The sequence below is a fragment of the Amblyomma americanum genome, chromosome 4 (genome assembly GCF_052857255.1).
Source record: "Amblyomma americanum isolate KBUSLIRL-KWMA chromosome 4, ASM5285725v1, whole genome shotgun sequence".
In the NCBI taxonomy this organism is placed as follows: domain Eukaryota; kingdom Metazoa; phylum Arthropoda; class Arachnida; order Ixodida; family Ixodidae; genus Amblyomma; species Amblyomma americanum.
The window spans coordinates 194,076,136-194,099,171 of NC_135500.1; the positions used below are offsets into that span (position 1 = coordinate 194,076,136).

A 23,036-nucleotide genomic window follows, 5' to 3' on the forward strand; every position below is an offset into this window, starting at 1 on the left:
GTCTTCTCAAAAGTGCTCGCAGCTGTTAGCAAGCTGCCGCCTTCATTGGTGTGCCGCCAAATGAGGAATTATTTTGGAAAGTTTAGCCTGCATATTGCCACACTGCTGACACTCTGCTGACCCCACCTTGTGGCCGAACCTTATATCTTAGCACGTGGCCGAGCATTTTCTTAGTCTATGATGAGCGCGGCTGTTCGGTGATCCTCATCCCAGTAAACGGCAGTGCTCTCCTGCTTCTAGCTACATTTTGTTGGTGATGACATTTGGTGGAGGGGCTGGGTACCATCACCAACAAAATGTCACCGGCAAAATGTAGCAAGAAGCAGGAGGGCACAGCCGTTTACTGAGATGAGGATCACCTAACAGCCGCGCTCATTCGAGGCGAAGAAGCTCGGCCACGCGCTAAGATATAAGGTTTGGCCACAGGTGGCGCCGGCAGAGTGTCAGCAGTGTGGCAGTATGTTTTCATGGGTAGTGTTTTGGCTCTGCACCCCCATCCGGGGATAACTCCAGCTTGCGCAGCATATTATGGTGTTTTAAAAATACATCAGCCTTGAAGCAGCGTTCGATACTTTCTAATTTAGTTCGACGATGTACTAGGCTTTTGTCAATGAACGAACAACATTGCAGGTGCACTGTGAAATCGGAAAGCTACTTAGAAAACTTTTATTTATATGCATTCCTATGGGCCACATCCCCAGCTGTTACCCCCTCATGCAGCAACAGCAGCGCCGCTGCATCTTGCTTACGTCACAGATTGGTGCTCTATCCTGCAGGGAAAGATCTCACACCTGAAAATGTAGCGCGTGTTTAGTATAAAATGATGGTGACCAAGTCACCCCATTAAACTGTGGATCATGGCATGTTTACGACATGCTCAGCAGAAGTCGCCAGCATACGGTTCCAGATCATGCTTCCACAAAATCCAAAACGGATGAGAAAGCAGTAAGCTCATGTTTATCAATCATTTTTGAGCCAGATGACCTTTACATGACTCATTTGAGCCGCTCTTTAGGGATTATTCACCTGACATCACCGTTCTTAGTTGACTGCTATATTGTGGTGCTGAGCATGGTATGGTAGGCACCATTGCCACAACAGCCACCAGAGAATTTGTTTGGCCATGTGCGCCCATTGAAGCATACTCTGGGGAGTCTTCAAGAAGCTCGTCACTTTTTATATTTTTCTCCTTTGAGAGTGGCTAGTATTGTGAACAATAGCACAGTACCACCTCTGTTGTTTAGCAAAGTTTATCAGGAGATATGTTTATCTGCAGTTTATCTAGCTTCAGCACTTGTAATTTCATATGCCAGCTCTGCCCATTCGGCTGCAGCGACCGTGTGTGTAGCTAATACAACGTGCATTGTTGGTTTGACTATGTCCCCACTTTTCCGCTGTTGTGTTGTCCAAATAATTCCATTGCTGTTACTTTGGAACCAAGGTTAGGACTGCTGTTACCTTAGGACATATCACCACCTTGGTAGGGTGGAATGTGAAAACAAGCATGTGCTGAGATTTTCGTGGGCATTGAAAAATAATAGGTGATTGACACCCATTTGGGAGCTCTTTTCTGTGTCACCTTTGTTGCTTAATGTGTATATTTAGGAAGCAAAAAAATGCAATAAATAATTTATCTAATGCTCTTTTACAAGGTTCCCTGTTGGAAAGTTCAGTTCCATCTTGCAGGATATTATGTGGTTGCATTGGCAGAGCTGGCGTTTATTTTGTGAATCATTATAGTAAGAAGCTTACATTTGTTACATACGATGGGTCACCTTGTAATGTTACTTTACTTGTAACTACATTGTCTACTACTATTCGTTTTGCTGCAGCACGACACAAGTGCCTTGACTAACAAACTGAAACACCTAGACGACTGTATGCGGCAAGTGAAAAGTCTGATGAAAAACCTCGAGAAGTCTGAAGATCCCGTGAGTATACCAACTCTTTTCACTTTAAATAATTATTGCTCTGATGGGGTAGGGGTTAAGATGTGCTGTGGCCAATTTCTCAGCTTTTTTTTTTTTGTCGTCTTTGTTCTCTTGTGCATATAGCAAGGGTTCAGGTAGGTGGAGGCTTGCAGAAATGTTTATGAAATGAAATTTTTGTCTAGTGGCAAAAGAGCCTCACACGTTCTAAATTGATATGTGCAAGCAGGGTGAATTTGGCTACGGGTGTCTTTTAAAGCTACTGCTTGCATGGTGCAATTGGCTCATGTTTTTTATCATATTTACTCATGTAATGAATGCACCTGCTGCTGTTGTCAAAATGTAAATTTTTGCTGATGAACTTTTGCCTTGTAACGAATGCCCTACCGAAGTTTTCATAAACGTTTGGGGAAAAAAGGTCCATTCATTATACACGTGAAAACAGTAGTAGTACTTCATTTTGGGAGCACTTGCACATAAGCTTTTATTCTTTATCAGTCATGTATAACTCTTAACTTGATTGTGGCTGCTAGCTCGTCTTTGGTGACCACTTGGCCGACATTGATAGCAACATCTTTTTTAATGCTTGTGAATGTCGCTCTTTGTGATCATTGTGCATGGAATTAAGTAAGCACCCAATTCATAGCTTTGTAGAAGGCGTGTGATTTGCTGTATAAGTTGAATATTTATTGCTCTCACGTGTGGCAATTTGCCAACTTGGGCACATGACACAGACTTTACTCTTGCATTGCTCTCAAGCATCTCGCGCTGCCTATTTGATGCTTTCCATTGTGTAGCTATTTATAAGGGGGTTTTTTCAGGCTCTTTGCAAAACATATGAGGCTAAGTTTGTGGATGCAGTTGAAAGAGTGCAGTCGTTGCGACTAAGCGCTGTTTGGCCACTTAGGTTAATCAAGCTGCATTACACCATAATAGCTTGTCTATCATGGAACCAGCGCAGCAAAGGATATTTCACGGTTTACTGCTGTGTTTAGAAATCACTGCAAAACCTAAACTTTGCTGGGTCACCACTGAGACAAGCCTGAAGAAAATTGCTAATGAATTTATGTGCCAGCTTGAATATCATTTTATTTAGCCTGTTGCATAATGTGAACATTGTACATGTCTTTGCTTTTGTTTTTGTTCCTCTGACTGCAGCGTGCTCAAGAAGAACTGTGTCGTTTGCAAAGGCTTCTTAGTGACTTGACCGACAAGTCTGTCTCAATGAAGTCCCTTCTTGACCAGGTCTGGCCTATGGGCATTCAAGCTAGTGTTTCACTCTGTGACATGTCACTGCAATTTTTATGCTCTTGACAGTCTAAACTGCATCCTGTCACTAACTGCACAACACTAAGATCTCCCATGTGTGTCTTCTGCACTCCACCGTTATGACTAAGATCTCCCTGTGTGCCTTCTACCTTCAGAGAAAACACTTTTTGTTGATGATTCAGGCATACCTGATGCTTTGGTAAAAATGCATGTGTCCCTTTCACAAACGCCTGTGTTCACTCAAATTGCATGCCTTTCCTTTCCTGTGTGAACATCCAGATGGCTCACCAGCACTTACAGACACTTCAGCAAATGATGCATCAGCTGAACATTGAACAATCAAACAGTGATGCTCGCAAAGGAAGGGTATGAAACCCATTTCTGGCATTTATTTTCGAGTAACTCCCATTTTATTAATTGTTTATATGTTCAGTGCAGTTTCTGAACTGGAACTCCATTGTTCATATTCTCTAGAGGACTTAGAGGATTTTTTTTTTGTTTTGTTTTGGGGATGTACATAGTGGCAGATGTGTGGTGCTCAGTATAGTGTTACAGGTTTGAGAGGTCAACAAAGATCACACTGTAAAGAGCAATTCGCGTAAACTGACTGTTGCTCATTGATAGATTCTGCATTGTGACTCAAGATTAGTGATTTTTTAGTGAGTTTTAATACTGAAGGAAGGACCTTGGATGAGGAAGAACAACATATTTAATCAATGGTAGATTGGTAATTGGTCGCCATCCTCCTTGGGCTGTGTCCTTAGTCAAAGACTGCACTTTGTTGGTTGTCACTCTCCTGCGCGCCCACTCGACCCGTTGCTGGTCTTGTGGGGCTGTGCTGGACAGAGCAGCCTCCCAAGAGGAGAAAGTGGGGTGGAGGATGTGTGGTTGGTGTCCTTGGAAAATTTTTGGACATCTGCTTAGGGCTAGAGTTAAACAAGGCTGCAGTTATGATAGGTACTTCCAGAAAAGGCATGCAGATAAGCATGTTTTAAAGGTTGCTCATGGCGTCTCTTTATACTTTTCTTGTGCATATTTTCCGTGCATTGTTTGGAATTGCATCATGAAAACTGCTTTTCTTTCATTAATAATCAACTGACTTTTATATAATCTAGTAGCCATGTGAAAAGTGGCACTAGGCGATGTGTGCTAAATGAGTGAGGTGGACTGGCATGTCATTTGCTTACATACGGTGTTTTGCTGCTGTGCACCTAAAATGCAGTAGTGAACTTTTGCCATTGTAATTACTGAATGGAAGACTGGAACATGAATTGTGATCTTTATCGGCGTGGAGGTCTAATGCAAAAGTGGGCTGCACTAGAGTTAGGCATGGATAGTTAGGCTGAAGGTGCTTTCTGTATGAATAGAAACCTAATTTTTACCGCTGAGAGCAGTGTCCTGCAGGTGTCAGAGAACAAATACACTGAAGCAAGAGCTTACTTGCCCAGCACAGCACAAAATCTGTTCACTTCTGGGGTCACCAAATGAGGATTCTGGGTGGTTGCATTGTACTGGGCAACTTTAGTGTGTACAAACTCCATGAATGAGGTGCTGCAGGGGAACACAACTGTGCCAGCTTTACAAGTATAGCTGTGGTGTCAGATACATAACCCTGTTAAGTGTCTTTTTTGGTTCCAGATGACATTAAGCTGCTCACTGCAAACATTTGCACTTAAACTGCTGGAAAGGGGATTTTAACTGTCAAGGCTGTAATGCACAAAAATTACTTGGTGACAGGATAAGCTACTGCAGTTTTCTTAATGTGCTGAAAAGACAAACGATAGGGGTGCAGTAAGCCCCCAGTATTGTGTATTTTTTTAATGCTCCTTCTTGCAGTGACATGAATTAGAGTCATTGTGATTATGTGTGCCTTGGTTATCATGATGAGGTGCGTTTACTTCGATGACCCCTGATGACATTTTTTTTCTGCATAGTTCAATGCGCTCGACCAACGTCAACGCCACCTGAACGACCATTTAGAATCTGGAGTGCGTGGCACCTTCGCCACAGTCGGCACGTGGCCTCGAGAACAGCCATGACTGTGATGCTGTGGCTGACATGCAGTATGCACAGTTGCTGGAAGTAAGGAGTGTGCAACATTTTATTATGCTTGCAGAACTGTTCTAGTTGTGCTCTGAAAGCAATTGAGATTTATTTGAGCAGTTCATATCTTCGTCACATGTGGCTATAACAAAGAGCAGGAGAAGCTTATTAAAGGGGCTCTGAAAGGGCTCCCAGCACAGGTGAAGTATTCTTGGGATGTTAAAAGACTCTGCTTCACAAATATCCTCTAGCAAGAATTTTTTTAATGTGTTTTTTTAGAAGCTGAGTTATCTGTAGTCACAATTCGAATTTCAGCATCTTCGCGCCTTCCCTCGCCTCTCGTCACTTTTGCATGCTCAAAGGTCGGTGCTCCTCGACCGTGGCTGCCAATGCGCGGGAACGCTCGGAAAGAGAGGGGGGGTGGGAGGGTGGCAGAGCTTCCTGACTTGCCGGATTAATGCAGCTTACTGGCCACGGCCATGGTACCTGTGTAACGTCAGAAAGAACCTAATCAATAGCCATCTCTTAATATAAATACGTAGGAGCATGTGATGGAGGAGGGCGCAAGCATGAAAAAGTCTGGAAAGGAGTCGCCCCAACTTTAGCGTGGGAGTGTGGGTTTTCTGCTACGTCTCGAAGTGTATTATTTGGCTCAGGTGTTCATGACAACAGAATTTTGTGATTGAGCTAGTTTATGTCTACTCTCCTCAAAAGATGTTTCATAGCCCACTTAACATTTTGAAATAATCTGAACTGTCGTTAAATGCTCTGCCTTCTGCATCCAATGTCAGGCCTGTTTTAGTTTTTTTGTGGTTCCTGGAAGTAACCATTTAAGCCCATTAGAAAGGGTTTATGATTATTAAAAGGTTTATCGCAGTGCATTCGATCCTGGATGTATAAAATCTGGATATATGGAATTACTGTTTATATCGACTAGTCAAAACATCTGCAAATTTCTTGCAAAAGTATAGCGCTACTATTTGCCTTTATCGAACTCCCATGTAGTGCAAAGTTGGATATATCTAACGGCATGGTGCTTTCACATTCATTACCCTTTAAACTCTTTGCTTCTTTGGATTTTTATTTCTGTGCGTGTGATGCCATCACTTTGTGCTTTTTTTTTAATTCCCAGAGGGAAGCATGAGTTTTACCCTAACTTCAGTGCTGGCCGGCCTTGGTGGCATTTTCAGCGCTTGTATTTAGCGGACTCAACTGTCACACAGGAGTTTGGTGGCAGTTGAAACAACTCCTGTGAGGAGAAAATGAGTTATCTGTCAGAATTCGAGTGACTGCAGTGATTAAAGGGACTATGAGGAGAAAGTTGGCCTAGATTGATGTGTTACCACATTCTAATGACAAAGAAGCTAGTTTCACTGTAAACAGAGCCCATAAGCCAGAATATGGCAAAAAAATTAAAAATGAAAGACTGGTGTCACCGCCACAGGCCATTTCCACAACTGAACTGTGCTGGTGTCAGGGGATATTTTTTTTGTTCTAGGGAAGGAGAAAGGAAGGTTTACACTACGCAGTATTGATGTAGCTTTTATTTCAAGAGTGCTAGTGCTTTTTATCACACTAGGAAGACTGAAAGAATTGCTAAACATAGAAAGCGAAACAGAGCGCACCCAAAACCCTTTGGGTCACCAGCAATTCCGCAAAGTTGAATCGGAATGGTGGGGAAAAAATGTTCCATTTCTGTCTCTAAATTTCTCAATAAGGACAGCATTCTTTGCTGCCAAGCCAATGTGAACAAACTCATGATAAGCCCGGGTATAGGATTTTGTGCTCAGTATTTCTTTAAAGATGACAGAGAAAACACAGCATTTTGTGCTGAAATATGTTGCGAACATTTCGCAAGTGCCTTTGAGAGCTGCCATACTGAAGCGAATTTTCACTGGAGACACAAAGTAGTGGCATTGATAAATGTCTCGCTAGGTGTGTGAGTGTGACAAAGGGTTTCTTTACAGTGTTTTAAATTTGCAAAGTAGTTCCTGACCTCAGCAGCTGCGTGTTGGTAAACTTCATCACCTCAATTGCAACAGTTCATATATTTTCTACCACCTCATTTTTCCATTTCTGAGTGGGGGGAGGTGGGGTAATCATTTTCTTGTATGTGATAAGGACATAATCGTGCGAGGACATATTTGCAGGCTAGTTGGTACATATTTGTCGAATTTCCAGCACAAAAAGATGAAGACACAGGAAACGAAGTGGGCAGGACTCAGCGCTACTAACAACTTCGCTATAAAAGCAGTATAAAAACGGTTCTTTCAATCAAAGTAAAGTCGTTAGTAGTGCTGTGTCCTGTCCACTTCGTTTCTTGTGTCCTAGTCTTTTTGCCCTATAAATTCAGCAGGTACGGAGGGACATCTTTACTGTTCACATAATGCCATTACAGCGTCTATCTTTCCTTTTTTTCTCTCCCTTGCTGTTTTCAGGATGAGAAGGAAAGCTTGATGCAGCAGAATGCAATCATACGGAAGATTCTAGAATCTCAAAAAAAGGTCAGAATCTTTAAAGCTGTTGCTGTTGATCTTGATTTTTGTATTTAATGATGATTTACTACATCCTCAAGTTCATGAGGAAGCTCCCTGCTACCAGCGGCCTTATGTTATGTCAGTATGTGTGTCCGGAGACCTCATTTGTTAACTTTATATTTCTGCACTGTGGGTACACCGCAGAATGATGAAGGAAGTCGCTTGCAGCAGCTTTCGGCATCTGATTTTATGACATTTTGTAGTCACACTTTTTGGACGTCACTTTTTTCATGAGTTCTTATACAGTTCCGGCATATATTTAATTAGAATATGTAGCTGTTTTATTTCTGAAGCATCCAACAGCAGTTGAGAATTGGCTACCACTGAATGGAGAATGATGCAAGCCTTTCACCTGAGCCTTTACTTTGCTATTCCTGTTATATCTCTCAGGTGAGGATTCTTAAGGAAATAAAACGGAACTTAATTGAGCTGAAAACAAGGAAATGGTTGTCTTGTCTCTGTTTTTATACCTCTCTCATTTGTTTTTTTTTGTTTCCATTTTTTTGCAGCTGTCCGCACTAAAAGAGCAGCATGACTATGTCACGAGTGTTCAGAAGAAAGCTGAAAATAAACTGGCAGAAGCAAAAGCTTTGCAAGGTAATCTGAACAGGCTAACCTTCAATCTGAGTGTGGGTGCATGTTTTTATTAACATGTTCACTACGTCATGAGTCACCGGTGGATCATTGCTTTTGCCAGCCATGCGGCCCTGAATATTCAGCTTTTTCGTGTAATGAGAAAGTGATATCGTTGAGAAAAATTAATTTAGAGGAGTAATTTTTGCTGCATCAGGCTTCATCAGGCATGACAAGTGCCTAATGAAAATTCGAGCTCTTGTGGACTGCAACTCCGGAAAAAGAGTAGTCAACTATTTGGACCAAATGGTATCTCACTACCTTTCCCTCTGCAAGAGGCTCATTTGGTAGGGGAGAATTGCAGTGGAGCTTATTGCTGAGAGTACTCTTGTTACTGTGTGGGTCATTCATTCTATGATTGGAAGAAAAACAGTACCAATTATTCGACTCTGAGAGGAGGTGGCATGTTCTGTTTCTGTCAATGCTTGCCACAAGGCCAAGAGATGCCGCGGGAAATAGCGTGCCCACAAACTCGCGACAGCTAACAAACCATCACAAAGGGCGCAGAGATGTTTCACAGGCTGCTATGCAGGAATCGTCAGTAACAGCGTGAAAGAGGCCAGAGCAATGGTATGTTCGTCGCTTTCTGCACAGACTGTCCAGGAAAACCACTTATGTGTCTGGTATGCTTCAGTGCTGGGCACGAAAAGCTGCTGAAAAGCCACCTTTCTCACAAAATGTGGTGCCTTGTGGGGAGTGGGCGAAATGTGGTTGAATACAAATGCACATCAGAGACGGGGGCACGATAAGGTTTTACAAGGTGCGCACGGCACCTACAAAGTGGCAAGTGAATGTTTGACAGCTTCCGCCACCTGTAGCTTGCTCCTGTCGCTAATGTGAACTGCATATGTGCAGTAGAAAGCTGGCGGTTAGTTTTCAACCAGTGTAGCTGGGGAGGAGAAGCACACATGCACAGAGTGGCCATGTGAAGAAGGTAGATTGAGAAATTTTGTTGAGTGAACCCTGTAGTTTCATCAATATCGTTTGTTCTTACTGAAGTGAATAAAGATGTTTCCAATAAAATTTCCCAAATGAAACGGAGGTGTGGAGCATCATTCTGCGGTAGCCATGTGTTCATGGTGTGCTGAACTCTATCCGCTAGTTAAAGAACGAAATAAGTTCTCTGATACTTTCAGAAAAACTTTAAAGCCATCTTCGAAACTTGGCAGGTGCGAGGAGCGAAGTGCACCACTGGTGATTCACTTGATGAAGCCCTGTGATGGTTCAGTAAATTTCGAGCAGCCCGCACTAAGCATGCTAGTGTCGTTCGTTCCGCCATTTCTTGAAATCTCAAAAAAGCTGTTTTCACTTGTTACTTGCGGGTTAGTTGCACCACAACCAAGGAAATTTAAGGGTGGCGATGACGCACACTGATTAGTGCTCAAAAAATCATTGCCGCAGTGAACATGTTAAACCTTCCAGTTTCTTTTGAACGTGTATGATGTGCAAAGCGAATGAGCAACAGTCGTTTTTTGTGCATTATCGCCTAAGGTAACAATGTTAGACAGGAATTCATTTTTTTTTTAACGTTGCAGGTTCTTGCCCGCTGCTTGACGATACTGCGAGTGAAATGTAGCGTACTTTAAAATTCAATAGAATGCAATGAATGCAGTTATACAAAGTATTTGTGGCTTATGTGTTGTATAGGCAAAACAAATAAATATTTGATGTTATCCTGAACGTCAACTCTTTTCACACTGAGAATCAGCGTTAAGTTGGAACATATATTAACAGACTAGCCACTTTCATGACTCGTATGCACCACAAAGTAGTGAGAAAGCCACCTATTTGCCATCCTTATTGACGCATCTACTTATGAGCGCGAAGTCGAACCGTATTTTTTGCCCCAGTGAAAGAACTTGATCTTTGCGCCTTTTTGTATGATTTGTTTGCATTGTGCTCGCATTTGTTTCCTTTTGGTATTTTGGACAGGCCAAGATGGTCTTAAAGTGAATAGATAAATGAAATGGCTGAGCAGTTCTTAAATTCTGAGCAATTATTAATGCCTTGAGCTACCTTCAGCTGTTGAACGACTGTCAACACCTTGTGCGTACCTTGCAGACCAGCTGTCCAACTCAAATACAGACTTGAGTGATTGGGTGAGCCAGATGCAGCGTGAGACTGCTGCCGGTACGCTTCTGGCACCTCCCCTCTCAGCCATGCGAGAGCCAAAGCGGAGTGCGCCTTCGCGGCGCTCGCACCAAGGTGCATCCGTCATGTCATCCGGGGACATCTCGGGGGGTGATGGCAACTGGAGCATGTCAGCTGACTCAGCTGCAGATGGAGCTTCGGCTGAAGCCCTGGCTGGAGCCACAGGAGGCCACCCAGCGGGTGACCTGGGACTGGAACAGCTGGACCGCCGGGTGCAGGTGCTGCAGGGCATACTTGCTCAGCATGGCAAGGTGGGTGCCTTAGGGCATCCAGGCAAGCCTACCTTAATGCTCGCATGGGCTTTTAGTGGTGTGTGAACAATAGCTTCTAAACATTTTTACTCTAAGCATGAAATATTTCAAGACATTCAGGGAATGTTATACAGTCAATCCCGGATATATCGAACCCGGATATATCGAATTATTGCCTATATCGAACAGTTGAAAAATCTCCTTGGGAATCCCATGCAAAAGTGTACCGCTATTGTTCGCGTATATAGAACTCCCATGCACCGGCATATCGATGTATCGAACTCCGTGCTGAGCTGCGCCCCGGCAAGTGCGCTTCTCCCACCATACTCCACCCTTGCAAGTGCGCTTCTCCCATCGCATCCCACCCCCGCAAGTGCGCTTGTCCTCACGAAGCTCTCGCGATGTTCCCGCGATCTCACGCGCGCCACCCCGCACTCTGAGAAAGGGGCGTGTGGCTAAAATGCACATGGCGAGGAGCACTTGGAGTGTGATTAGGTGTGAAAGAGAAGCGGGAGGGAAAAACCAAGCTGACCGCAGGTGTCCGTTTCCTGTGTTTTGGTTGGCTGACACCACTGGCACAGCGAGACGAACGAGGTCAGTGCAGCTTGGGCTTGTGGTAGTGCGGAGACGCGGAGCAGCGCATCTTTCGATTCGCTTTGTTCCTTTTATTCACGAGACCAACGCGAAGGCTTGAGACTAGTGTGGTGCAGTGCGTTTTTCTTTCCGCTTTTGGCATGTGTTCCGGAGCCATGGCCGCGAAAAAATGCAAGAATTTGGATTTTTCAACAAAGGCGGACATCATTCGAGGGGTGGGGGCTGGTGAGAAAAAATTGTTGGTCGCCGCGGCGTTCGGAATTCCTCGCAACACCCTGAGTACGATCCTCAAGAACAAAGCCGATGTTAAGCTGAAGGCAGTGCAGTCCAGTCGCCCTGGAGCGTGTCGTGTGCCGTCCCAACCTTTGAAAAGGTCGAGAAGGCATTGTATGCCTGGTTTTTGGAGACATGTGCCAAGAACATACCTGTTGACGGCCCAATGCTCATGGAGAAGGCCAAATGGTTTGCTGTGGCCTTTGGAGAAGAAAGCTTCACTGGTGGCACTGGTTGGCAGCAGCGATTTAAGAGTCGCTACAGCATCGTCGGAAAGACCCTTTCGGGCGAAAGCGAGGCAACTAGCACAAGTCACATAGAGAAGTGGTTGTCCGAAGTGTGGCCATATATTTCTGACAGCTTTTCGCAGTCGCAAATATTCAACGCAGATGAGATGGCACTGTTTTGGCAAATGCTGCCAAACAAGACTCTGCATCTTTAGGGCACTGCATGCCATGGTGGAAAGAACAGCAAATTGCGCGTATCGATTTTGCTTGCTACAAATATGGATGGGTCATGCAAACTACGGCCGTTTGTTATCGGAAAGAGCAGGTCGCCACGCTGCTTTAAGAATGTGAAAGGCCTCCCGGTTCGATACGCGTCCAAGAAGAAGGCTTGGATGACACGCGATTTTTTTCGTTGGGTGGCTACAGGCCTGGGATGCCGAACTGGAGAAGTCTGGCCGCAAAGCTTGTCTTCTTCTTGACAATTGTTCGTCCCATCATGTCATCTGCCCATTAAAGGGACACTGAGGAGAAATTGAAGTTGGCTTGTATCGATAGAATACCAGCTCCTGATCACAAAAACGCCGCTCTTACTGAAAACAAAGCTCTTGTAAGGTAGAAAATAGCAAGAACCAAAATACAGGTATCGCCACCACAGGCCAATCTCGCAAGTACAAGCGTGATGACGCCATAGGACAAGAGACGCCACCTTGGAGGAATTTTCCATCCTACTTGGTGTCGCGAATCTCCGAGGCTGACAAAGGTAGGTTGCGCAGATCAATATTGAAGTAAGTTTTGTTTTAAAACCAATAGTGCACTTTTATCACACAGGGAAGGCAGGCAAAAGACAACCTGAATGTTGGAAGCAAAGAAAACGGATGCTTGGCGGCGCCACAGGCAGCCAGGAGAGTTTCGATTTTTTATGGCGCTTCGCGTCTATGAGCTTTGCGTGCCCCGTGGTTTTGTTTTTGACGCGCTTCGATTTACAAGCGCCGAACAGCAGAGGAACTCTAAGTACCGCTTCAAGTGCTAGTTAAACTTTGAAGGAGCCTGTTAAGGCTTGTCAGATGATCGCCACGGTCGATTAAAAGCTATGATGGCACAATGGTCGGTGATCGTACAATGCAGCACTTGTGTATTCGCACACTTGCCCGGCAAAACATTCCCGGCTGTGCTAGTCAACTTCAAACTACTTAACGGAAATCGTTTATCAGGAACGGGAGACAAGGTACAAGGCAGTTCAGAAAAATTGCTGATGGCCTAGCTCTGTTAGGCCAGGATACACCTAGCGAAAGCGCGGAGATTTCTGCATCAGAAGAGTGCATTCACTAGACGCGCCTTTATTGACAGCTGAAACTTGAGCCGTCGTGGCATAGCGGTAGCGTTTCCGCCTCAAACGCCGAAGGCCCTGGTTCGATTCCGAACCTCGGCACCGGACTTCTTTTCTTTTATTTAGTGAGTGGGCGGGGGTTTCAGTGGCTCCCATGGATGCCGCCGCTGAATACGTTGGTTAGCGGTTAAGCGCAGGCTCTGTTGAGGCGCGTTTATGCTGCGGCGAGGCGCGCGCGCGCGCGCCCTGCACGGCGAAGTCAAGTCAGTCAAAGCGAGACCCTCTATACTCCAACTGCGCTTGACCACCGACGCGTTTGGCGGCTTCGGCGCACTCTGACCGCATTGGCGGGGAGATTGGAGCATGTATCTATTTCGCGCCGAGTGCGCCAGCCGCCGCCAGCCAGGCCAGACTGATTTGGCTCCGCGGCAAGGTGCGCGTTGTATTCAATAGCTGCGGCAGTTCGGCGGAGCTGTTCTTTTCGAACTCGGCTATTTTAATCCATTCACAGTGCATATCTGAAGGTACATGCAAGTTGGCGAGAGAGCCAGATCCAGTGGACCCGTTGGATCTAGCGGAAGCCGTTGAAGCGTCGTGCGCCGGCTTTGCTTTCAAGCCGCCGACTTTAAACGCGACCGCCGTCGAGCACCCATTTGTTTTTTTTGTGGCAAAAAATAAATAACTTGGCCCTTGCAACCGTGGGAGACCTCGACGCTGCCTGCTGCGCCGTGCAATCGCTCCGTTCAAGGAATGACAATCCGTTGGCCCCAAAGCCCCGCCCGGCCTCCGATGGGCGCAACGCACCCCTCGCGACTCCCGCACTGGGGTTATGATATTTAGTTTGCAACGGCTGCTCTCTGAGGAAGGGGGAAACCACCCGCCGGCGCCTAACCTAACCGTGCTCCCTCAAAAGCATCGCACGCTCTGTGGGGGCTGAGGTCGCTGAAATGCAGGCCAGAGTTTTTGCGAGAACTACGTCGTCGGGTTCGGGAACGGGATCCATCGTAATGCTGGCAAAGACGCCGGTGCAAACGTAAACGAAGCGACGGTGGCGACCCCCGATAGATGCCTTCAACGTGCGGCGGCGGTAGCTTTCATTTCGGCAGCTGCTAGACCGCACCGCTAGCTGCCAGAAATCACGGAGTCTCCGTTTACGTCACGTTTCACGTCACTCCGTTCTGTGTCGTCATAAGAGTTCTCCGTGTCGTCATAAGAGTTCTCGAGTTTGAGTCGGAGCGGCGGGAAAAAATTTTTCAACTTCGAATCCAAATTTCTTTGATATAAATGCATCTTTCGCTCCCGGACAAGCGTCAACAAAGCCATGAAATGCCGAACTATCAGATATTGCTAACAAAAAAATTTTGATAGGGTTCTCCTCAGTGTCCCTTTAAAGCAGATCACACTCAAGTTCCTGCTGCCAAACACAACGGCAAAACTTCAGCCTCTCGACCAAGGCATTGTGAAAGCATTTAAGGTTGGGTACAGACGACCACTGGTGCAGAGGCTCCTAATCAACCTTTGATTAGGAATCAAACTCAAGGTGGACCTCCTCAGAGCCATTCAAGTGCTGGCTGGTGCTTGGAACGACGTGAAGAAAAGCACAATAGTGAACTACTTCCGCAAAGCAGGCTTTGTGGTAGCTGCAGACGACGGATGTCTTGACAGTGAAGACGATGACACTGGATGCCTGGACAGCGAATTTCGCGAGCTCTCGGCATTCCCAGGCGCCATCCCAGGTGGCGTTACAGCACGCCGTCGTCAGCGCTGACGACGGCGTGCAAGCTGTAGCGGATCGCGCTGATGCGGATTTTGTGGCTGACATCATGGGTGACGAGGACGCACACTCGAGCAGCGGCGAAGGCTCCGACGAAGAGGACCAACCACCATGCACTGCAGCTGAACTTGCATCAGCTTTCAGCGTCATTCGCCGCTGTTGTGGCGCAATGGAAGGAGCTGGCCTTTCTCATTTGGACACTGTCAACAAGCTTGAGGACAGCTTGATGAACTTGGTGGTACAGAAAAAAGCAAGCAAAGGTCACAGATTTTTTTCTTCCGAAATAAATGCTCTGGTCATCGCGCTGTGTTTTTGTTTTTTTATGCGCCTTTGAGGCACAGATCGGTAAGTTCCCGTTAGTCACGACATCGGGAAACTGCCTTGAGATGTGTGGAGTTGTTAGAGAAGCTTTTGACATGCATATTTTATATTTCGAATTATCAATATATCGAACTAGTTCGCGATCCCCTTCGAGTTCGATATATCCGGGATCGACTGTATAGGGGTAACAGTAAGAGACTGGAAGAGGACAGTGTGGATTGGGTAGCAAACCAGAGGTAGTCAAGTTTTAGCTGAAATGAACATTAACAAGAGGAAATGAACATTGAAAGGGCGCACAAGGAAAGCAGATAATATAATCATTGGCGAAGTCTAGAAAAGTGGGGGGGGGGGGGGGGGGGGCGAGAGTCACATGGGCCTGTGACATGAAGGCGGAGATAGGGTGGAGGTCTCTGGTTTGGGATGAGGGCAATAGGGGATCACTGGGAGAAGCCCTCGTCCTGCAGTGAACACATTCCGGTGAGTGGTGGCGTTAATGATGACAGTGAAGCTACTGACAACATGGCACAGCACGTGCTGAGGCTCCTGTGATTTTGAGAGGACGAGTAGCACCATTGCATTTCCCCACTTGTGGCATGTTGCTGAGGCCCCAGTCTACACAAATCGAAACTGAAATTGCAGTGCTGAAGTTATGCAACAGTAACTTATCAAACTGTATTGATGAGTAATAATTGGGATCCAGGGTTGCTGAAGCCTTGTCCAATACCATTTTTACTCATGTAATGAACCCTCTCACATAATGAACTTACCACCCACCTACTTTTATCATTGAGCATTATAGTGTTTGCTTTTCTTAACATGTCCTCAGTTTCATGCCATCGTCGTCGCCATCACATTGGCAGGCTGCCAAGATGTTGCGTGCCAATATCATCACGGCTTGTTTTTTGACGAGGGCTCCTGCGGGGGTTATGTGCTCGGTGCATGTGATAGAGTGCCGAGATGCTGTGCACCCTATGACAGGAGCGCTGGTGGTGTTGGCTTGAGCATCGGAGAGGAGCACAGTAGTTTGAATCAGAACGCTGTAAATCCTTTCTACTGCAGTGACATACGGGAAGCAGGACCCTCGGACTCTTAAGCGATTTTGCAACCTTGAGGTCAGGAGTGGAAACTTCTGACCACTTGCGATTTGCCGGCGCCATCGGCTATCATAAAAAAATTTAATTGCACCATGATAGCAAACACCTTTTGAAGCAAATGATGCTTAACACTAGCGACACAAATGCTGCTGACGATGCACTTTTGTTGATGATTATGCATAGACAGACAAATAAACGTTCAGGAGGGCGGGTTGAGGTATGATATGAAATTTCAACTCGCACAAAAAAATCTATGAACATTTTTTTGCTACATAATAAACCCTCCCCCAAACTGATATCAACTTTCCTGAAAAAAAAAAAAGTGGGTTCATTATGGAAGTAAATACAGTATTCACAGTGGGGAAAAAAAAAAAGAAAGAATGCAACTCGTGAATTTTGTGTGTTTTCTTTAAGCGCTGCAACGTCCAGTGGAACAGGTACTGGGGGACAGCTGAATTTATTGCCTTTGTAACTTTGCTGTCAGGGCCATATTCTGCCTTGTTCCTTCATCCATTTTACACTCTTTTGCTAATTTCCCATCAAAAAGGAGTGAAGAGAAAATTAGGCTGCCAGCATGACTTAACTATCCCGCAGTAACATTTAACTTGTCCCTGTCTTGCCCAGGAGGCATTCAGAAACGAAGACGTCTGTTGTGTACTCCTTACTCTAACAATGCTGAAGAAATTGAAGCATTTGCATGCAAAGCTTTCTTACAGATGTCCACACACCTGGGCACTTGAACAGCTCAGATGTGTTGGCAGCATTTGTCGCCACCTCTTGAAGTCTGTACATGTTCTTGAGACTTCAGAAAAGAAGCCACAATTTTTACAACAGTGCATGCTCAATAAGACATTGTCTCAGCCAAGGGCCACTTATAAATTATAGTAGTATGCACTTCAGTGCTTTTTTCATGCGCTGGAGAGACAGGAATAGACCAGAGTGGGTTCAGGACTAACAAGAGTTAACACTATCTTAGGTGAAGTTAATAAGAAACATACATGGGCAGAGTGCATAATGCTTAGAACAGATAAGCAGGGGTTAAGTAGGCTAATTGAGTGGATTCCAACAAAAGGCAAATGTTGCAGGGAGCGGCAGAGAATCTGGTGGGCAGATTAGATTTGGAAGTTTGCGGGGATAACTTTGATGTATCTGGTGCAGGACAGGGTTAATTGGAGATCACCGGATGAGGCCATTGTCCTCCAATGGACGTAGTTAAGTTGATGATGATGGAGGGAGCACTCTGTACCATAACATGCTTCTCATGTTTTTCTCTGCGTCGCGTACTGTGGTAGGTTTTCCATACTGCTTTGTGATGGATGTATGTGCGTGCAGTTTGGCTTTGCTGATCCTGAGCCTGCTGCCGAGGAGTGTGAACTGGAGGACCCCCAAAGTAGCCAACTGAACGAAAACATCAGGGCTCTGCAGGAGCAGAAGTCACAAGTGGACCAGCTTCTCAGTGAACTCACTGCACTGCAGTCAGAGGCATCAAGGATTGCCACTCAAAGTGAGCCTTTGATTTGTAACTGGATTCAGGCACCAAGAAGGGCTTGTGTAGATTGAGGCAGTCAGGTAGCACTCGCAGTGAGGAAAAGTGGCAGTTTTATATGCACGTGGACCGCAGGGGTAGCCTAGTGGTTTGAGCACCCGCCTCACATGCGGGAGGTGCGGTGTTCAATCCCCAGTGCCGCTGGGTACCCACCAGTGATACAACGGACATGAGCTTTCCACTGGCCTGATGCTCGGCTTCTGTGGGGTGAAATGCTTGGGAAATCAATCTTTGATCCCACCTTGAGTAGAGCAGAAATACCTTCTGCCATGGCACTCTTTGGGTCCAGATGCCCTTGCGGCATAAAAAAAATCACAATCATCATCATCATATGCACGTAGCTGAATGTTGGCAGGCGTGTTGACATGCAGAGTATGACGTGCGCAGTATTTTTTCCAGTGGCTGGTGATGTTTCATGCTGAGAAGTGCACTCTCGTATTTTACTATGCTGCTAAATTTGAAGAACAGATTGTTGGCTGTTGTTTGCCTGATTATTCGCAGATTATTTGACCGTATAGACATCATCAATACTGCCACTTGTGTACATATTAAAAAAGATGTAATGCAGCTATGCCTTTTGACAAGTGGCTGCTAAAGATGTAGGAGTAGGCTCTATGGCTTCATCTGCTTTTAATGCGCATATTTTCTCATTTTCATTGACTTGCAGCTCTCTTCAGGGTTTGCTAAATGCATTCTGCTTGATTGCCTTTGCAGTGGCATCATTCATTGTTCTATTTTTGTTTCCTCCCAAGCCAATACAGGTAACCTGGCTGCTGGCAGCACAGGTGAAGGCTCCAAGGGAGACACTGCAGCAAGGGGCACTGCAAAGCATTCTACTCCATACGAGCATCCATCGTTGAGCGATAAAAGGAGGTAGCGATGTCACTTTTGTTTTGCATTTTCTTCTTGCAATAGAAACTGCACTATAGGAAATCATTTTCCTGATTTTCAGAAAGTCTCTAGTTTTGACTTATGTTTTGATGATTTTTCACAATTGTATCATGCTGGCTTTTCTGGTTTGTAGTAATGATGGAGTGGTTGGCACAGTACTTGAATATGAACTTGGTGGTATAAGGTTGTGTGCTTTTGCATTCATTAATGTCGTTACTGATGGGGGTTGGATGCTTGTTTTGATGGTGGCCATGGGATTATATTGCAAATCCACATGGGGCTGCATAGCCTCTTACGAAGTGCCCGCACTTGGCCTGCTTTTACTGCTTTAGCAGTATAGCAGTACAGACCTCTTTCGGTGAAAAAGCTGTGGTCTTCGTGCTTGTATGTGCAAATCCTCCACCCTCAGTGCCCTTAGCAGATCACAGCACCTTCCAGGGCACCCTTCGGGTCCAGAAGTGCAAAAGTGCATCTCCCACCTGCGAGCCTGCATCCACCTCCTCCTCTCACCAGAAGCCTATGGCGAAAGCAAATTCAAAGCCGTAATGGAAAGGCGATCAGTGTAAAAGCAAAATGTACAACCAACACTGCTAACGCAGATTAGTCGCATCACATCATATGATCGCTTATGCATTTTTTTGTTTGGCTTTTAAGTTTGCCAAGTCACCGCAGTTCACCAAGAGCAGTGCAATTTAGTCAGTGCAGGGACGGCAGCTCGGTTGATCCTTACCAGGAAAACTAGAAAACCTTTTGCGAAGGTTTTTCATGAGTGCCGTTTTGAAGGCACTCACAGCTGCAAAAAACCGGATGCCAGTTAGATTGGCTTCCCCACCCATCACAACCAGCATGCGAAGGTGTCAGGCCAAATGCCAGCTGGGGTGGCTTCTTCATGTTACAGCCATGTTGTAGGAAAATGGCATATCTGAGTGAAAGCTACAACCGTTTTCGCATCTTCCATGACAGCCAATATGAGTGCTGGGTCATTTCTGCAGGGTTACAGCCGTCCACGCCACTGCCTCCTTCCAGAACACTTGCATCGGGTGCTAGAAGCGTGACCATATGCTGATTACCTGGTTACCAATTCTCCACGTTGCTGTATCTTCCATGGCACTGTCAGCGATTGCGAGATGAATGCACTAGCTATGAAATAAAAGCATAAACCTTGGCACGAGCACTTGCCACACAACCACCACGTAGCGCGGCGAAGCTTACCGCCTGCTATCCAAGGAAGTGCTGCTTGGCGCTGGGGAGTTCAGTATATTTCTTTTATAGCCAACTACATCCAATATATAAAGCAAAAAATTGCATGTGTTTGTTAAAAATGTTTAGGAAGAGTTCTGTCGTAATATCTGTGTTCTTTGTGTCCAGGTTTGACTGTAACTTGCTGTGCAGGCAAGTGAACGAGATGCGCAAGACTCTGCAGCAGCTCAAGTCAGCTGTCAAAAACCTTGACCAAGAAGTCGCATCGGGTGCAGTAGGCAGTCGTGATTCCTCCCCTCCGACAGCATTGTGAGCCTAGATTTTGTGCCATCTTTCTTGTGAGCTCTAAATGGGTCTGTGTTGCAGAGACGGTTGTTAAGGCTTCATATCTTGGTTGTGCAGTGTTGTCAGCGACATCGTAACTGGAAGGAATGTGAGGGAGAAATGGGAGAGGGAGGGGAGAAACAGCAAGTGTGGTGTTCCACACTTATTGGGCGGACCACTCTCGCCTATTGTTAGACAAGGCAGGTGTCCAGCTTGACAAGCACAGCAGATCATAACCGTGACTATGTGTCACGCCTCTGCTACATCCCTACCCCCCACACCTCATGGCCCAGCAGCTAACCCAACAGATTCTTCACCCCTACTGAAAGTTGCTAAACACTCTCACTGGTGTCAGCTTTTCACACCACCCCAACTGTCAATGAAATTTGCGGTAAATGTCTGATGATTATTTGAAGGCCAGTGTGTGTGCTATAGAATCTCGGTGGTACTATCATGGCTGATACAAATTTCACTATAATTGGAGTTGTAAAATTCACTAACTGAAGTACATTGTGTATAGTGTGCAAAATTTCGGGTGTTTTGAATACTGTCCTGCGCCCCTACTCGTGGTACAAACGCGGTGCCACGTCCGGGCCCGCCAGCAGTACGGGCCTCAAATCAGCAGCTTCGCGATCACCAGTCACGCAGTACGCACTGACAAGCACTGAGCGGTATAATGAGCAGCCTGCACATTACCAATGCCGTGATTGCCAATCAAGCAGCACGCATCCGTGAGCAGGGTGCTCTAGCATATGACCTGCACATCGCCAACACTGCAGTCGCCAGTTGTACAATACGCACCCGCGAGTACAGAGCAGTATAGCATCTGGTCATAAATAAATCACATCATCTGCAGATTTGTTCATTATTTGATGATATGAATTTCGGCTGTTGCAAGTAATTTTCTTGATCCCATGAGGTTTGCGTCAGTGAGAAGGTTTGTCCAGGTATTTAAAATTGGGGAATTTAAAATTGAATAAGCTGTGTTCGAACTGGGGATCAAGTCCATCTGACTTGTACGGAAACTTGAAGTATTCGTTATGTATTTTGAAGCTTTGAAGCATGTGAGGACAACTTCAATCTATTATAAGTAGGGCTTTTCGTTTTTGTGTAAAAATTGGTTTCACCTGACCCTCCCAGCCTAAGCAGATGTCTTAAAAATCGGATTGAAACCAATTCCTATCCATCAGTTTGCTTTAAAAAAAAAAGAAGGGAGTTTTCCTGTGCTCAGTGCTGAAGGCTGTGCTCAGAAACCATATGCAGATGTCTTGTACTTATTCTAGAGCAGTGTTTCTGTTAATTGTTGACAGTTTTAAACATTTTTTAATGCTTGTTATCCGCGGCATTGTTTAATTTGAGGTCAAGTTCGAAAATTACAAGCAAGGGCCTAGAACACAGGTACGGACCAAACATTTTATTAGCATCATTCTGAGAATTGCTACCCACTCTTAAACCATTCAGCTTGAATGCTGTCATGTAGGCTTGTGCGACTATTCGACATTTGATATGAGCTGAATGTGTGATATTCAAAGTATATATCCATCTCAAGCGAATGCATAGCAAAGTCTTGAGACTCCGTGGTCACTTCCTATGTGTGCGCCCCACATGCCTGTGCGGTGCGCCCACATGTATGCCAGAGCAGGTCTTCCTATGCGTGTGCAGCAGCAGTCGTGAGCAAGCGGGAGCACAGGGCCCAGATCTGTACCTGCCAGGTGTTGGCACTGACGCTATCCAAGCTGCGCATGCATTGGAACCGGTTGTACACCATTCAGAGGACACGCAATTCCCTCTGTCACGAGCATCAGATGACTCGTTACTTGCTAATTGCCCAGGATGGGGTCCCAGCAGAGGCCGAGAGGAAGTTCCGGGTACAAGAAAGACAACCTGCAGGGAGACTTCCCAGCACGGAGGCACTATGAGGCCGAGGGCAGAGCCAACGAAGAGCCCGATGTTGTGGCTGGAGTTGGGGCCACAGCAGCAACAGCTTCAGTGCAGCAACCTTCCGACCTGCCGAGTACGGCACAGACCAGGACCAATGGGGACCTGCTTGCCGAGAAAGTCAGGTACGTTGGGGGAGTTGTTTTAGTACTGCTTTTTTGTTACCCTAAAATGACGTAGAAGCCGGAGTAGCCCCCTGTACCCTTAAAGAAGCACTTTTAACTAAAGCGAGGAAAAAAAAAAATTGCTGTTCTGTGTGCTTTTTTGTTTGGCTGTTCCCCGTCAATAGGCTGAGAGTGAGTCCAGTCGCATAGTTTACTTTTCAAAGCTTTGTTTCCAGCCAGTGGTGTCAGCTGTTAGCCGCACATATCAGCCAGCCAGCGGAGCCTATACAGCGCCTCCTCTATACTTTCTGTGTCTGGGAAAAGGAAAGGCAAATAATGGGAGCCAGCCGTCGGGGCTAGTACGGCCTTTCGCCGCCACGCGCTGCTGCCACCGGAGTAGGATCACCGTTGCGCCGTCGCTTATAGAAGCGCAGACCGTTCGCAGCTGTTCTGTCATTGAGTTTTCGACCGCATTCATGTTGTTTAAATTACAGCCAAAACTTTTTTAAAAGGGAGCTCGGAAGCACTTGTCGCTAAAGGTAACTGGCCTATTTTAATCGTGTCGTTTGTAGTTATTGCTGCGCAATGCGCTCGTGCGTCGTCTGCTGCGC

At 45.8% G+C, this 23,036-nt stretch overlaps 1 protein-coding gene across 1 annotated transcript in view; it reads left to right on the plus strand.

The window, feature by feature from the left end:
* LOC144128939 (uncharacterized) overlaps window positions 1–23,036 on the plus strand; it is a 74,539-nt gene that overhangs the window by 3,710 nt on the left and 47,793 nt on the right. The window contains 11 exon segments of the mRNA XM_077662760.1: window positions 1,833–1,931; window positions 3,477–3,563; window positions 5,132–5,191; window positions 5,193–5,279; window positions 7,679–7,744; window positions 8,287–8,374; window positions 10,472–10,812; window positions 17,755–17,926; window positions 18,721–18,841; window positions 20,252–20,368; window positions 22,216–22,446. Of these exon segments, the coding sequence (XP_077518886.1) occupies window positions 1,833–1,931; window positions 3,477–3,563; window positions 5,132–5,191; window positions 5,193–5,279; window positions 7,679–7,744; window positions 8,287–8,374; window positions 10,472–10,812; window positions 17,755–17,926; window positions 18,721–18,841; window positions 20,252–20,368; window positions 22,216–22,446 (1,469 nt within the window).